General features: G+C 45.9%; 1 protein-coding gene across 1 annotated transcript in view; it reads right to left on the bottom strand.

The window, feature by feature from the left end:
* Positions 1 to 13,479, bottom strand: part of Acta2 (actin, alpha 2, smooth muscle, aorta) — a 17,432-nt gene extending 3,953 nt beyond the window's left edge. Inside the window, exons 1-7 of the mRNA XM_004632076.3 lie at positions 13,335 to 13,479; positions 10,452 to 10,603; positions 8,478 to 8,606; positions 5,268 to 5,378; positions 3,014 to 3,098; positions 2,229 to 2,390; positions 823 to 1,014 (exon numbers count right to left, since the gene is read on the bottom strand). Of these exons, the coding sequence (XP_004632133.1) occupies positions 823 to 1,014; positions 2,229 to 2,390; positions 3,014 to 3,098; positions 5,268 to 5,378; positions 8,478 to 8,606; positions 10,452 to 10,580 (808 nt within the window). The 5' untranslated portion in view covers positions 10,581 to 10,603; positions 13,335 to 13,479. The remainder of the gene's footprint in view (positions 1 to 822; positions 1,015 to 2,228; positions 2,391 to 3,013; positions 3,099 to 5,267; positions 5,379 to 8,477; positions 8,607 to 10,451; positions 10,604 to 13,334) is intronic.
* Positions 13,480 to 16,340: the final 2,861 nt, after the last annotated feature.

Genomic DNA, 16,340 nt, shown 5'->3' with positions numbered 1-16,340 from the left:
TTACATTTATTTATTGTGTGTGTGTGTGGCCAGCTCAGCCCACCAGGGGGCGGGGCTGGCTGGCATGTGGTGCTGGGGATCGAACCGCGGTCCCTGTGCTATGCCAAGCTTGTTTCAAGTAGGTGCTTTAGACCACTGAGCCATCTCTCCAGCCCGATTTCATTTTTTTTAAAAATATTAATCATTTTATTTTTCCTCTGAACTTTTGGTTAACTTTCCAATATGAATCTTTTGGGAAAAACCTCTAGACAGCCCTTCGTCTTCTGCGCAGCTGATGAATTCCTAACACTATCCGCTTACTGAGCTCTTGTTTTTCCAGGCGGGGGCCATCTGCCTCACGCACATCCCGCTCTGCAGGTGCTCTTCCGAGCTGCCTCCCACGCGTGAACAGACTGAGGCTTAAGGCATGAAGTGACTTAAGATCATGAGAAGACAGCAACGTGTCACCCGCCCACAGACTCCCCCTGTAAACACCTGTGCACGTCCAGCCCCCAGAGTCAACACCCCGGCACACAGTCCCACATCGGTCGCAATTCGCTGTTCTGTTCACAGGCCAGCCCAAGCCCCAGCGCTCAGTGCCAGCTCAGTGAGTGCCTCACGCAAGATCTCTGTCCCCACACACCCCGAATACTCAGGTACCCCTCCAGAGCAGGGTTTTCTGAGGAAGAGCACCGTGAAAATGTCACACCTTTTCCCTTTCGCTGGCTTATAAGTGCTTTTGGTCTTGGGGCTCCTGCCAGGTCTCATCTTGCAAAAGGGCTGACAGGACCTGGGAAGACGGGGGGGCCCCACACTTCACAGGAAAGGGGCGCCGCGGCTTACCAATGAAGGAGGGCTGGAAGAGGGTCTCCGGGCAGCGGAAGCGTTCGTTCCCAATGGTGATCACCTGCCCATCGGGCAGCTCATAGCTCTTCTCCAGGGAGGAGGAGGATGCAGCCGTGGCCATCTCGTTCTCAAAGTCAAGAGCTACGTAGCACAACTTCTCCTTGATGTCGCGCACAATCTCGCGTTCGGCTGTGGAGCAGAGACATGAAGGCTCGCTGAAGAGCTGCCTGGCCCCCGAGTCTTACGCTGAATCCAAAAGCCCCAGAGACCCTTAGCTTTCCAAAAGCTACCTGACCCGGGTGGACTGCAGCCCAAACCCGTGGCATAGTTATCACTTTCCAGAGGGAGGTTGGCGCTGGCTCGGGACCAGCCTCAGTCAGGAGGCAGAAGTGCACGTGGAAGGCAGCGTGGAAGAAGTGCCCTGGTGGTGCCTTCTAGGCTCCTGAGCTCTGAAGTTTCCAGCTCAGTTTCCACCCAAGCCCTGGGAACCTTCTGGAGGTGTTTCGGGATGAGAGGGCTAGGAGCAGGAAAGGAACTGATTCGGTCCCATGCCACAAAAGGAACTTTAAAATGGTCAGTCGGGACAAGGACTGGGGCTGAGAGCATCTGGACAGTACTGAACACAACTGTGCAAGCAGGTGCCACCGGCACTAAGGACGCTCTGACGTTCCTATCGAAGCCCTATAGTGCCCTCTGGTGGACAGAGCATGAGTAAATAGCGTCAGCTTTCTTTGAAGACAGTCACCTACTGGGTCCATGCGTGCCTTATCACGTTTCATACTCATAATGACTGTGGGAGATGGAATCTATGATTACCTCCGTTTTCAGATCAAAAGATAAGTTAACTTGCCCAGTGTCACACAGCTACTCAAAGTTGGGGGATTTATACCCTATTTGGATGGCTCCAAAGGTTTGCAGTCTCCACCACTGTTCGGTCTTCAGTCTCTGCTTGCTCTTTTCCACTTGGTAATGAAGGGGATTAAACAGTGCTCAAATAATGCACTTGACTGGTTCCCTGCACTGTCCCTCAAAGAAATAATCTCATTTAACTCTTTCTGTGTGTGTGTGTGTGTGTGTGTGTGTGTGTGTGTAAGGGATTGCCAGTACCTTCACATTAAACTACATCCTCAGATGTCCCCCTCTCCCATTTTTTGAAAACATGGTTGATCTAAGTCACTAAATTGCCTTAATTTTTCCAAGTTGGACTTGAACTTGTGACCCTCCTGCCTCAGCCTCCCGGAGTGCTGGGATCACAGGCTTGCACCCAGATCAGAAAAGCTGTTGTTTGTGCCACACCTTTAGTAAGTCTGCACCCATCATCTTCTTGGATACACAGTGGCCCTGTCCGTTAGGGTGGGCAGCCCACTGCCCTCTGCCCTCTTCTCCATCTCCACAGGCCTCACCAGTGGTCACGAAGGAATAGCCTCGCTCGGTCAGGATCTTCATGAGGTAGTCAGTGAGATCTCGGCCAGCCAGGTCCAGACGCATGATGGCGTGGGGAAGGGCATAGCCCTCATAGATGGGCACATTGTGGGTAACACCATCGCCAGAGTCCAGCACGATGCCTGGGAGACAGTTGGGCATGATAGTTAACAAAGCAGAAGGTATGTGGTTGGAAGTCTTGGTTGAGGGGAATTTCTAAACTTTCTGTTTGAAAGGAAGAGTATTTCAGGGGGATAGAGAGGGTTCCATAATAGTGATATTGTTGAAAAAAAAAAGCAAAAGAAAAAAAGGCATAAAGCATAGGAAAGATGAAGAAGAAGAAGAAGAAGAAGAAGAAGAAGAAGAAGAAGAAGAAGAAGAAGAAGAAGAAGAAGAAGGAGGAGGAGGAGGAGGAGGAGGACGAGGACGAGGACGAGAATGAGGAGAGAAGAATGAGGAGGAGGAGGAGGAGGAGGAGGAGAAGGTGGACCGGAGAAATAACTGAGTGTCATAAGTGCCCACCTCGCAAGCACAAAGTCCTGAATTCGATTCCTGGTACAAAAGAAGGAGGAGGAGGAGGAACAGGAGGAAGAGGAGAAGGAGGAGCAGGAGAGCATAGAAAAGTTCTGCCAACACCCATCTGGAAAAGGTGAGAAGACCATTTAGGGCTGGAATCACCCTGCCCCACCCTACGTGTTCATAGTCATCGAGTCTCACTCCTAGTGTGCTCGCTGGGTCAGGGCTCGTCTTGCTCCCAGCCACTTACCAGTTGTGCGTCCAGAGGCATAGAGGGACAGCACCGCCTGGATAGCCACGTACATGGCCGGGACATTGAAGGTCTCAAACATAATCTGCAAAGCAATCAGAAGAGCGAAATCTGTGATGCTGCCAGTCACATGGACAACCAAGAGAACACACCTCACTTACGATGCAGATGGGCCAGCCTGGCTCTGAGCACAGGACACCAAGGGAAGGGAGGCCTTGGCAGCCCTGGTCACTAAGAGGAGATGAAAGTGGTAATGGAAGGCCATCACGTGGGTGACCTGATGGATGGGGACAAGAGGAGGCCATGTCCATACAAGATTTCCCCCTGGGAAGAGGGGCCTAGTTTTTTGCTCCTGTCCTGCTCCTGAGTCCGGTGTGACCTAGGAGGACTCATCAAGCTAAGACAAGATTGATACGGGCACTGTTCCAAGTCTCTCACCTGTAAATGCAGGAAGGATATGGATTAGAGGAACTCTCAGGCTTGTCCAGAATAGCTGATCAAAGCCAAAAAAGAGACAACACCCTAGTTTTGATTTTGCTGGCATAAACAAAGGGGTACTTTAAGTCTTACACCTCATCTGGCTGGGATTGGCCCCAGTTTTGTGGTCTGCTGGAGGCTCCATTTAATCTGCTCTACTTTCTATATGACTGGGGCAGCACCAGGTCTGCAGTGGTGCTGGTCGGGCTGCAGCGGGAAGATCCTGATTCCTGGTGGGCAGAAATGGAATTCCGGTAACAGCAGCCCTCTGAATCCTGAGCTCCCAGCTCCTGTAGTTCAAGGACAGGAGTAGATCTAGGGCCTCTCCAGGTTCTGTGTTCAAAGATGTCTGCAGCCCTCAATTCTGTCTGTAAAACCCTCCCTGTCTGACGTGTTAGGGAGCTGTGATTTTCAATAATTCTCTGCCTTCGCACTGTTCACGGGAACAATAACTGCAGCTGGCAATATGCTGTGCTTGCTGGGTGGAGGGTTTCCCACACCCACCAAGCTTCCTCAGCAGAGAGGAGGCCTGTGGAAGCACCAAAAACCCTTTCAAGGAAAAGACCCTGCAGAATTGACATATGAGCTCCCCAGGGCCCAACGGTCAGGGTCCAGTTCCAGGCTCTGCCACTTGGAGGAAATCACTTAACATATCCAAGCCTTTATTTCTTCACTTAAACAAAAATCAAGAAAATACTATTTCCTGTTTCACACTGTGGGGATTTAAAGAGGCTTCAGGTAACGATTTCAGCCCAGGGCTTTGCCATGACTAGTGTGAACTAATTTGCATTTTGCATGACTCATAACTCATCTGTGTTAGAAACCTTTGTGCCTGCTGGACTGGATGGCATTCTGCTCTAAGGTGGTGAGCTTCACGCAGATAAAAGCAATGACAATAAAAATATCATTGGTTGTATGCTTATGAAATCAGGTACCACGATATTCCTCCCCCATTTTATGTATTTGGTACAGGGTCTCACTATGCAGCTTGAACTCGTAGTGATCCTCCTGGGTGTGTGTGTTTGTGTGTGTGTGTATGTGTGTGTGTGTGTGTGTTGTTTTTAGCAGAACCAGGGATTGAACTCAGGCCCTTGAGCTTGCCAGGGAAGTGTTTATTCTACTGAGCCATCTCCCTGACCCCTCCTCGCCCATTCTTGGTGGCCATCTCAGTGCACCCCAGGGACAGGGCCAGTGTGGCATGCAGGACCAGGTATCGAACCTCAGTCCCTGTGCTTGCCAAAGTAGGCACTTAGTCTGCTGAGCTATCTCGCTGGCCCTACACTTATCATTTTGTATCATTAGTGTTTGCACAATCTTTGAAAAATAACAGCACTATTATTCTCAACATACATATGCTCTGGTTTCTCTTCAGATCGTATAAATCTTTTACCTTATTCTCAACTTACAGTCAAAGGAAAAAAGGCTCTGAGAAATTAAGTGGGCTCTTTCCAAGGCTGATAAGTGAAATTCAGATTTCAAACCTAGATGTACTACTGTAGAATCAATTTACCATATACTGCAATGCATTTTGAAATGACTTCCTAGAAGTTATTTAAACTAAGCACGTTCCCTTCTCAACTAACTCTTTTAACCTTCTTATTGCTCTTAGAGGCAAAAGTGTCTGTCCCTGTCCTCTGGAATCCCTGAGTTTTTGGAAATTGGTCTGTATGTGGGCTGACGGATGGTTGGTGGTCTCTCTGTTCTCCTGTTACGTAGCTGCACTCAAACCAGACTTTCTCCAAATCCAAACGAGCTGGGTGCCAGGGTGCACACTTACCTGGGTCATTTTCTCCCGATTGGCCTTGGGGTTTAGGGGTGCTTCAGTGAGCAGGGTTGGATGCTCCTCGGGGGCCACGCGGAGTTCATTGTAGAAGGAATGGTGCCAGATCTGGGGGACAGTGGAGAAACGTAATGATGCGATACGGGGGCACTGCAGATCCCAAAAAAGGATCAGAATGAACTCATTCTGCACTTTCCACTCACTGACAGTGAATCCAGGACCAAATCAACCTTTGCAAATCTTCACTTAGCACCCATCTGTGTAAATGCAGGCAAAAGCTCAGTGACTGTGAGTTCTTCACATGAGGATTCACATCACAAGCACAACAGAGCAAAAACCGAGTGCCAGCCCTGTGAGCCGGGGTGCGCGGTGGTCAGGCCCACAGTCTCCACTGTCAAGCTGGGGTTCAAGCATCAGTTGGGCAACTTCTTTGTTATGTGAACCCAGCAAGTTTTTAACCCTTCTGGGCTATAACCGTTTGTAATATGGGGATGCAAACAGCTAATAAAGACTCTTCAGGTCTCTCTGAATTAAATAAGAACCCTGGGGTTACCCATCAGCCCAGTGCCTGGTCCAGAAGAAATGTGACTATCACTCCATTCTATTTTACCCTCTGCTTCCATGAAGTCAGTAATTCATGGGCAAATCATTGAGTTTCGTGAATAAATGGGCCAATACACGTGTGCGTGAATGGACAAGGGAGGCTGAGCTGAAAACCTAAGGCCACTGCCAGGCTTCTAGAGAAGCTGCCTTCCGTGGTGTATGTGGAGAAGAAAATAAACCCTGTTTCGTGGGGCCTCTGTGCTGCTCGGGGCTAAGAGAAGCGCCCTCTGCTGACACAACCAGTACTTTCCAGTCAGTGACAGCTATTTGGCTTCAAAGAGTTTCCACAAAAACTTCCTACAGTTTTGTACACAACGTGTTTGTGGGAATGGACTTTGTGTAAAAGTACATTTGCTTGTGATTGAGGAGCTTTAATTTTTTGGACAGCAAAAGAAGTCCTCATAGCGTTGCAAAAGGGGCTAAGGTAAAATTTAAAAGCATACAATGTCACTACCAACACCAGGAATATTAAATTCTCCCAGAATTAAACCAAAGCAGGGCTGGCAAGATAGCTCAGTAGACTAAGCACCTGTTTAGGCAAGTGCAGGGACCAGGGTTCGATCCCCAGAGTGCCGTGCCAGCTGCGCCCCTGCACATGCTAAACGGACCACTGAGACAGGGTATAGTGGCACACGCATGTAATCCCAGGGCTGGGGAAGATGAAAACAGGAGGATCATTATGAATCTGAGCTGCATAGTGAGACCCTGTACCAAATACATTAAACAACAAAAAAAAATTTAAGAGCAGCTGGTGAAAGTTTGAAAACTGACAAAAGCAAGATCCAAAGACTCTACCTTGTTCCAGTTTCCTTGACCCTGAATTCTGTGTTTCAAGAAAGCAAAAGCAGGCACCTGAAGTGTCTGTTTTCTGGTGGAAAGGGTTGGATACCAGCAGGGGTGGCTTGGAACCATGAAACCCGTGTACCACCTTTGGTGAACTGGGTATGGACGAGTGGGCACGGCCACCCACACCTCCACCTCCACTGTGCCAACTAGATGTTCCATTAGATAAATACAATTTTTTAAAACATTTAAAATGAAAAGAAAGCAGTAGAATGCTGAAGAAACCAAGCCAAGCCTCCACATACTGTTGCTTCCCTGAAATGTTACATTTGCAACCAACAATTCTTGCCGCTCTCCCACTCTCCTTCCCTCGCTGTGCTTACCCCTCTCGCCTCCCTCACTCAAATGCGCTTTGGATCTGAAAGCTGGTAACCACAATTTCTCTCTCCGGAAGTGCTCACGCCAGGCTGCTGCCTGCCCCACTGCAGTCCTCCAGAAGGATGTGTCTCCCACTGCAACTACCATCTTCTCTTCAGCACAAATCTCAGCCTCCTCAAAGCTGCAATCTTAGCCTGATTGCATCTGATGATGCCCATCTAGATGTCTAGATGGGCACTTCTGAGAAGAAAGCAAGCTTGGGAAGTTACTGCTGATAAATTCTAGCAACACTGCATGTTTGGTTTATTCGGTTTTAGCTTTGTTTTCATTTTGCTTTTCACACAAGGTCTCACTTTGTACTTCAAGCTGTCCTTGAACTCACCATGATCCTCCTGCCTCAGCCTCCTGAGTGCTGAGATTATAGGTGTTCACCACCATGCCTGGCCATGACATGTGTTTAAAAAGTGACAAGCGGCTGGGGATATAGCTCAGTGGCATAAGTACCTGCTTGGTAAGCACAAGGTTCAGAGTTCAATCCTTGTTACCACAAAGCAAAGCAAAAAAAAAAAAAAAAGTTAAAAAATGACTTGTGGGAGGGTGTTGATAAATACAACACGAGATATGATTCTAGTACATTTTGTTGCATTTAAAAAATTCGTGTTGTTTGTTTTTTTTTTTTTTAAGAGAAAAAAGATAAAAATAATGAAACCAAGCTTCAATGTTCATGCTGCTATTTCATCCTGCCTGTGCTTTCTTTCTGGCCACTAGAGTTTCTGAACCATCTAATAACAAATATCGAAATTCCAGGGCTCAGGGGATAAGGCCTTACTTAATGAAACACAGAAGAATAGCCTTTTAAATATTTATTTTAAAACTTTTTTCAGCCATGACTGTGCTTCAGTATGTCGAGGGACATTCGGGAGCACGCTAAATCCACATTCCCTTTACCCTTCAATAGTAAAAGTGAAAACCTTCTGTGTAAAACCCGTAGAGCGGTGTACATGAGGTTTTCAAGGGCGAGCTGGGGAAGCCTCTTCTCAGGTCCTCGCCCTCGGCCAGGCGGCGCTGGCGATGGGGCCAGGCCGAGCTCTGGACCAAGCTGAAGCAGGCGGTGCCAGGAATTCTTGAGCATCAGACCACTAATTTCTACCGCGGACAAGGGTCTGGTCCTCTAGCCTGTAGGACTCTCTACTTTTAATTCATTTAAAAGTAGGGTCTGTAGGACTCTTTACTTTTAATTCATTTTTAACACTGGAAAGTAAGGGATTTTTTTTCCATAAATATTTGAGAATTATTTGGAGAGGGGCCGAAACAAACATTAGCAAATTAAGGTGCCCTGGGCGGGGTGGGCCCGTCTCTTTCCCCCAGAGTCATTTGTTGTTTTGAGTTGGGCCTACAGACGCGGGGTCTCCCGAGAGCCCCGCTGGAGCAGCGTGCCGGTACCTTCTCCATGTCGTCCCAGTTCGTGATGATGCCGTGCTCTATCGGGTACTTCAGGGTCAGGATTCCCCTTTTGCTCTGTGCTTCGTCACCCACGTAGCTGTCCTTTTGTCCCATTCCCACCATCACCCCCTGCGAAGTTGAACACAAAGACGCGTCAGCCCTTCTCAGCTTTGTGAATTGATGCCTGTCGGACCATACAGACTTACACCATGAGACAGAAACTTCCTACGAGCTTCGCTGTAAATACCACCTTAAACAATATCTCTTAGTTGCTTGGAAGCAGACCCGACAAGGCCTCCACATAACAGGGGATGCTGTGGGAGAGGCCACTTCACATGGTGTCGCTAGCATCTTCTCTACTCCTTGTTAGGTCTGAGATCTCCTCTGTCTTGTTTGGAAGACTATATAGGAAGCCCCTGGCTCTCCTTTGACACTCAGTACTTATTTGTTAAAAGAAGGTATGAAATATTAAATATTAGTTCAATAACACGCTGTTTCCTATAAATCTTTTAAACTGTGGGGTTTTTTTGGGGGTGGGGGCGCCGAGTTTGAGGCAGGGTATCTCCAAGTGTGGCTGAAGCTGCTTCCAAACTCACCATGTAGCTCCAGCTGGCGTCCAGTTTCAGTGATCCTCCTGCTTTGGCCTCCCAAGAGTTGAGATTACAGCCATGCACCCCCATGCCTGGCCATGAACTGTGCTTTTAAAGATGTCTTCTACCCCCAAATATACAAATACTGTTTTCTACTTATTATAAACAAAAGTATCACATCTACAAACAACCACTTGATTTCTGATGAACGAATCCATGCCAATCAACTGTTAAATATTTACCTTCCTACCCTACACATTTTAAACCTTAAAGTAGAATTCAAAACCTTCTCACTGCTAGATTTTTAACTAGAACTAGAGAGACTGCTTCCGAATTATAAAACAGATACCACTCTCCTAGATCTAAATTATTTGGCTTGTGCAAAATATTTCCCTTGTACAGTTTCACAAAAAAAGACTTCATTTATTAAAAAGCCTTCTCTGATTTATTTTTGTCAGACATGCTCAGTTGAGAGCTACAAACATCAATCAGATGGGCCTGAGGAAAGCACAGCTTTTGTTCTGTGATTGCCACTAATATTTTCTTTATATGTTTTTTGTTTGTTTGTTTGTTTGTTTGTTTGTTTTTGCAGAACTGGGGATTGAACTCAGGGCTTGCGCTTGCCAGGGAAGCGCATATTCCACTGAGCCATCTCCCCAGCCCATTTTATTTATATGTAACACGTAAACTTATTTGTGGCAGTCTACATGGATTTTGCTAACAGCTGCCACAATGTAAGATTACATTGCTATCAGTGTTACCTGCATCAATAAGCAAACTCCCTGAGGTTGAATAAGCTGGGCTTTTATTTTAATTTCTTTCCAAAAAGTAGCTATGATGTATTTTCAGATAGTTTAAAACGATTTCTTGGGGCCGGGGAGATAGCTCAGTGGTCTACAGCTCCGGCTTAGGTAAGTTTAGGCAAGTGCCGGTTTATTCCCCAGCACCACATGTCACACCAGCCCCGCCCCCAGGAAGGGCTGAGCCGTTCCCCAAAATAGTATTTCTGGTAATGATTATGACAATGACAATATTTAGATTTAAAAGATATATGAGAAATAAGCAGATTGTATATCTAATAGGCAACTATCAAATAATCTGTATACGATACTGGAATTCACTTCTGGATATAGATCATCATTATTAGGGCTAGAGATAGGATCTAGAGCTTCCCAGGCAGGCGCTTATGCTGCGGAACTGTATCTCCAGCCCTAGGACCCGGGGCTTTGCGATCCCGGCAAGCCTTTACTCTCTGTACTACACCCCCAGCACATCCTGGATGTGTTTTCAGCAAGGTGCCACTGGCTACCGGAGGAGCCCTGGGATGCGGAGACTTCGCCTTACGTCACTGACTTCTCATCGCTCCAATCCCGAGTGCGCTCACCTGGTGCCTGGGGCGTCCCACGATGGATGGGAACACAGCCCTGGGGGCGTCGTCCCCCGCAAAGCCAGCCTTGCACAGCCCAGAGCCATTGTCACACACCAGGGCAGTGCTGTCCTCTTCTTCGCACATAGCTGGCGCTGCTTCACGGGGTTCTGTGGAGAACACGGAGTGGTACTGGCGCAGCTGCCCAGGCGGGCTTCTCCCCTCTGCAGACTGGGCGTAGGCCCCTGCTGGGTTCTGCTGGCCGGTCTCCCCCACCAGCCCTTAACACTGCCTGGATCTTGAAGTATTTTCCTTAGGCAATAAGCTGCCATTTTTTGGTTGCCATGTGCACCACAGGCCTGCCACGCGTGCTCATCCACCCTTTAAGGATGGGTTGAACGAGTAAAGGCACGGGCAGTAAAGGTCCATATGTGTAATTTGAAAGAGAAAAATGATAAACAATGAAATCAAGTTTCTAAACAGGTTAGTAGGACAGTTACGCTAATTGGTACATTGCATATTGTTGTGTTCATTTAGTTATTAAGAATACAAGATATAGGCATGATATCATTTATATACATATATATATTTAGTTTTTATCATTATTTTTGCAGTGTTAGAGATTGAGCCCAGGATCTCACTCATGCTAGGCAAGTGCTCTATCACTGGGTAAGTATCTCCAGCTCCAATTTTTGTTTCAAGTTGGTGAACTCTTTAAACATTATGATACAGATAAAAAGCCAATTCCCTAAAAGTTCAGAGAAGCTGAAGAAGAAAACAGCCCTTACAGTTGGAGTTCTACCAGACCAACACTACAAAATCAAAACTGTGTTACCCTCATGCCCAAAACTTCCAGAGGAGAGCTTCGGGGAGCAGAGCCCTTTGAACAAATGAATGGAAACCTCAGTGGAGATGATGTGTGTTGAGATCAGGGAATGGAACGGTAGCCCTGACTGAGAACGGGGATCTCAGGGCGACGGAGCTTGCAGGACAGAGCGACTGCAAGCTGCCACTTAAAGTCACGTGGTTTGGATCTGCGTTCAGGCTCTGCCACTCTCAATTTATTTAACATCTCTAAATTACTGTTTTTTACACCATGAAACCACAATGATACACATAAAGTCTTTTATCAGAGACTCGATTTTAAAAAGCTAAAACAATTCCTAGCAGCTCATGGCTGCAAGGTCTCAACACATCAGATTCATTTTCATTACTAGCAGCAGCTTCTAATTAAGGTCATTACCAAGTTATTTTGTTTCTAATTTCAGCTTTTTTTCCACATAGCTCCAGGATTAGAATTGTTTGGCAACATAGAAACTTGGACTTCTCAATGGCTTGCCCATTTCTTTCTCACTGTCCTTTCTAGATAACTAAATTATATTTTTTCTACTTCCTAGAAGATAAATAACAAAAAAAAAATCGTGAGAAGATATTCAGGGTATTTGTCAGAGGCACCTGGCCTCAAAGGACCAGGAGGCAGCTAGTGGATGGGCTAGGCTTGCTTTCCAAACCAAAAGAAAGGGCTGAATCAAGATGAAATATTGGGAATTAGGATGCTCTCTGAAAATGGGGAGGAATATCCTAAAGTTCCTTTTTGTTGGGTAGGATGATTTGGGATGAATGTTTGAACATATTCAGAAAAAAAGTAGGCTGACACCCAACATGAGCAAGAATGTGAGGGGAAAAAATCCATAAAACTCAGTAAATATATTTATTTTTGGCATAAGAGATCCAGGAAGAATTTTATGATCCCTAAAAGGATCACTGTCCTTAGAGAAGCCTCTGTGTCCCCAGAGAGAGTGCAGACCCAGGGGGGTCAGCTCTTATCTAACCTGAATGGGCAGCTTGGTTTGGAGCAAAGCATTTCCTAATTAGGTAAAACACGCTTGCTCCAGCGTCTGTGTTTGGAACTGCACCCGGGTCAGGGGGTTTGCTCCATCCCAGAGGACTGCATCTGGTGCCAAAAATGAGTAGCTAGTGGGAGGGGAGAGAGTAAGTACGTCGCACTTCCCAGCTTGTTGGTTTTGAATCACAAACCATATTTAGTCATGAATCATAAAACGGAAGGAAAAAAATCTTAGCTTGAAAGCTCCAGTTCTAGCTGAACCTGCAAAGCCCTGATTTATAGCAAAAATCAGTGTGGGGTGGCAGGGCTGGCTCTATGGCCACACTCACCCCAAGAGGCAGAGAGGAACTGGAGCCCAAGATAAATGCAAACCAGACCTCCTCTCCGCTGGCAGAGACCCACAGCTGCAGAGCTGTCAGATGTGTGCTCTGTGGTCAGGCTGCCCGCTAAGTTTTGATGCAAATGAACACTATGCAGATGCTGGGAAGTAAGCTTGCAGCTGCATGGAGATACTTAGGTCTAATGTGGGACACTGCTGCATAGAGCCAGGGCATCCCACAGGTGGTACAAAATCCAGCCAAAACCAGAGTAGACAGTTGTCCTCACTTTTAAATTCCACTTACAATCACATCAGCTGCACCAATTTAAAACACAAAAAATCTACCCACCAAATCTGAACTGCAAACAATTCCAAAAGTTTTGCCTAAAAATAGATAAATAACTAACTTTCTATAAAAAGCAAGACTTCATTCCTATTCTGTGCTGCAAATCAGGACTGCTATTTAGAATAAACAGACTTCACAGGTCACATGCACGAATAAAATTTCATTCCCTCTCCCTCTCCACTTCCACAACCACATCAGATAGTTTATTATCCTTGATTTTAATATTAGATCATTAGAGTAAAATTCTATAACTGTTTAAGCAGTACAAGCTCCAATCAAAAGTATTAGAGTGTGGAATCCCATCCAAATCCCTGCAAATGTCTGATTATCCTGGGGCATAAAAGAGCTGCCAGGATCACCAAGTTGCAGCCTTGTGCTGGAGCCACTTACCCTGATGGTGCTTGCCTGGGCTTCTCCTCCCTGGGTGGGTGGTGTCCAGGAAGCAGGAGGCAGCAGGGTTATATGGCCCCTTAGCCTGCTCCCCTCCCACTTGCTTCCCAAACAAGGAGCAAAGACAGACTGGAGCCCAGCGTTCTGTCTAACACAACCATATAGGGACCTCAGCACAAAACTCTCTAATCTGGGTGGCCGAAGGCCTGGGTCTCATCCACTGCATTCCAGTGCTCTGCTCGTGAAACCAGAGGCAGCTCAGCTGCTTGTGGGAGATCAGCAGCCCAAGCCTTCAGCACAGCTGCAGGGATGCTGAAGATGTGGGCTAGTGTGCTGGGGCAGATGCAGCCCGCACGTCCCTCGAAGAGTGCCAGCCTGCTGTCAGCTTGGCCTTCTAGGCCATTAGCTGGTAACTGAGAGCAGTGCAGGGCTGCCTCTGAACTCCAGGGAGGTCACTTTTACACACTTTCCTACAAAGATGGCTCAGAATGAAGAAAAATGTTTCTTTAGTTGCCCATAAATATTCAGAGGGAGTGATGATCGTTTTATGGTAGTTACACTGTAATTATAAATCAGGTCTAGGGTTTGAAGTGCAGAGACAAGGCTGACCAGCCTGTTTTACAAAGAGCAACTTGGCAACTAGCATCATCCCAACTGCTTAATCCATGGGCACATAAGATATGTCAATCAGTTTGTCGCCTACCAGTTTAGCAGTATGAGTAAAGGCCATCCTTTGGCCCAAGAGATTATTCGGCATCTTGTCATAGAAATAGTTTGAGAGAAAAAAGGATGTACAGGGAAAGCCTCCTAAATTGCCTCCACCCACAAATCCACTTGACAAGAAGGGAGATCAGAGGATGCTGTCATTTGTCCAAGACATCAGGTCTCATTCTCAAGTGCCATGGTTGGCTTCTATGGCTTTACATCTCTCAACCACCCTCATCCACACCAAGTGTGAAGTCAGTTCATAATAGACATATTTTCGATGGATACCATGAGCATTTCTGAACTGCTGACATGATAGAAAAAGTCCTCAAATGAATGGCTTTATTTTACAGCTGCGATAATCTGTTCACTGGTGCCATGATGTCTTCTCTGTTTTATTTTGGCATATATTTATGTAAATGCACATTTATCTTTGAGAACTTGGCTCTTAATCATTAGGAAAATTTAAAGATTATGACTAACATGACATACTTTTTCTGTATTGCTCAGGATTTTGTTAGCTGTATGTAATTTCTACCTACCACAACACACAACTGTCCGATGTTTTGTCTGATGTTCAAATGTGAAGACTGTACAGTACAGCATAAAGTTGGGTATTTGGGGTTAATATAATAGTTTTCTTCACAGAGCTCATGTTTTCTGGGTTGAGTAAAGGTAGTATCCCTTCCACTACCATCCCAGGCAGGAACTGTGTAAATCTATGAAATGACAGGTTTTAAAAAAAAAACCTTAAAGAAAAGGATTTTGATAGCCTACTAATGCGTATGTCATTTCTTTTATGGCTGTCGTGTACAACCATGGCCATGGCAATAATAACAGGATGAGGATATAAAGGGAACTCATGGTTGAGTTTTTCTTACAAGTTTTATTTTTAAAAGCATAAAAATAAATCAATGACATTAACCAGGGAGGACTTGTAACTGAAAATATACTTCTGAACAAGTGATTAATGATTTCATTGTCTAAGTTAGAGATTTATCCTTGCGCATCCAATCCAAGTCTCTTCAGTGAGAGAAAACAGCACTGGATGAGTATATGTATGTGCGAAGAAATATCCACTCAAGTGGCTCGATTTCTCCAGGGCCTGACAGCTGAGTATCCAACAAGTTATGGAGCAATTAGAAAAGCAGCAGCGTCTGGAGACTTGGTTGTGATTCAGGAAACTATAAAATAAATTCCAACTATAAGCACACATTCAAAAGCCAGCTCCACAAGTGTTGTTCTGCAAACTTCACATGCCGTCTCCGTGACATTATTTAGTAATGATTTACTGAGAATCCCTTGAGAACGCAGGCAGTCATAATCTTCTTTGGGGCTCAGTCCAGAACTGAATACATGAAGGTGCTCATCTGCCACAAGGCCAGTGCAGTAGCCACAAGCCATACGTGACTATCAACCAGTATAATGTATGTGGATATTTGATTTTTAAAATCTTAGTCTTCATTAAATTTCAATTTGAATAGCTGTGTATTACTCATGACTACTGCATTAGAAGGCACAAGAAAAGCAAGTAAGCTTTTTATTTTTTCAGTACCAGGGATCAAACTCAGGACCTTGCACTCTCAGGGCAGGCACTTATCCCACTGAGCTCTCTCCTCAGCCCACAAGTAAGCCTTAAACTTACTTTCTGTGGCTGCCACAGAAATCCCCAAAAGAACTGTTAGTCAACCCAGTGCTCCAGGACTGATTAAAACAGAGGAAGTGGCACAGGAAACAGGCGTCCCACGTGTAGCCAACCGTGACACCCTTCCCAGTAGGACAGGGTTCTGAAAAGCAAGGCCCGTACATTCTCTGCATCAGAACCAAGAGCTGAGTGTGCTAGTGACGCACAAGTCCTCACAACACACTCCTGAACCACATACTTTGGAATCACTTTTTTTTTTTTTTTTTTGGCCTTTTGAAATAGGCCACTATGTAGTTCATGCTGACCTTGACCTCACTTTGTAGCCAAGACTGGTCTTGAACTTGCAGTGATCCTCCTGCCTCAGTCTCCTGAATACTGGGTTTACCGGCATTTGTGACCACAACCACTCTGGAATCACTTTTTAAAAATAATCTTTTTATTTTAGAGTAGAATTCAATCTATAGAAATGTTAAGAGCATAGACTGGTGTGTTTCCACATACCTTGCCTCCACTTTTCTGTATTAATAATATCGCATACATCAATGTATGTTTGTCGCAGATAATGAACCAATATTGATACATGATTTTTTTTTTTTAATGTGGCCTACTCAGCCCGTTCTGGGGACAGGGCCAATGCGACCTATGGTGCTGGGGAT

Source organism: Octodon degus, unplaced genomic scaffold (genome assembly GCF_000260255.1).
Source record: "Octodon degus isolate 3935 unplaced genomic scaffold, OctDeg1.0 scaffold00046, whole genome shotgun sequence".
NCBI lineage: Eukaryota > Metazoa > Chordata > Mammalia > Rodentia > Octodontidae > Octodon > Octodon degus.
The sequence above is the reverse complement of the archived record's forward strand: the minus strand, read 5'-3'. Positions and strand labels throughout refer to the sequence as shown.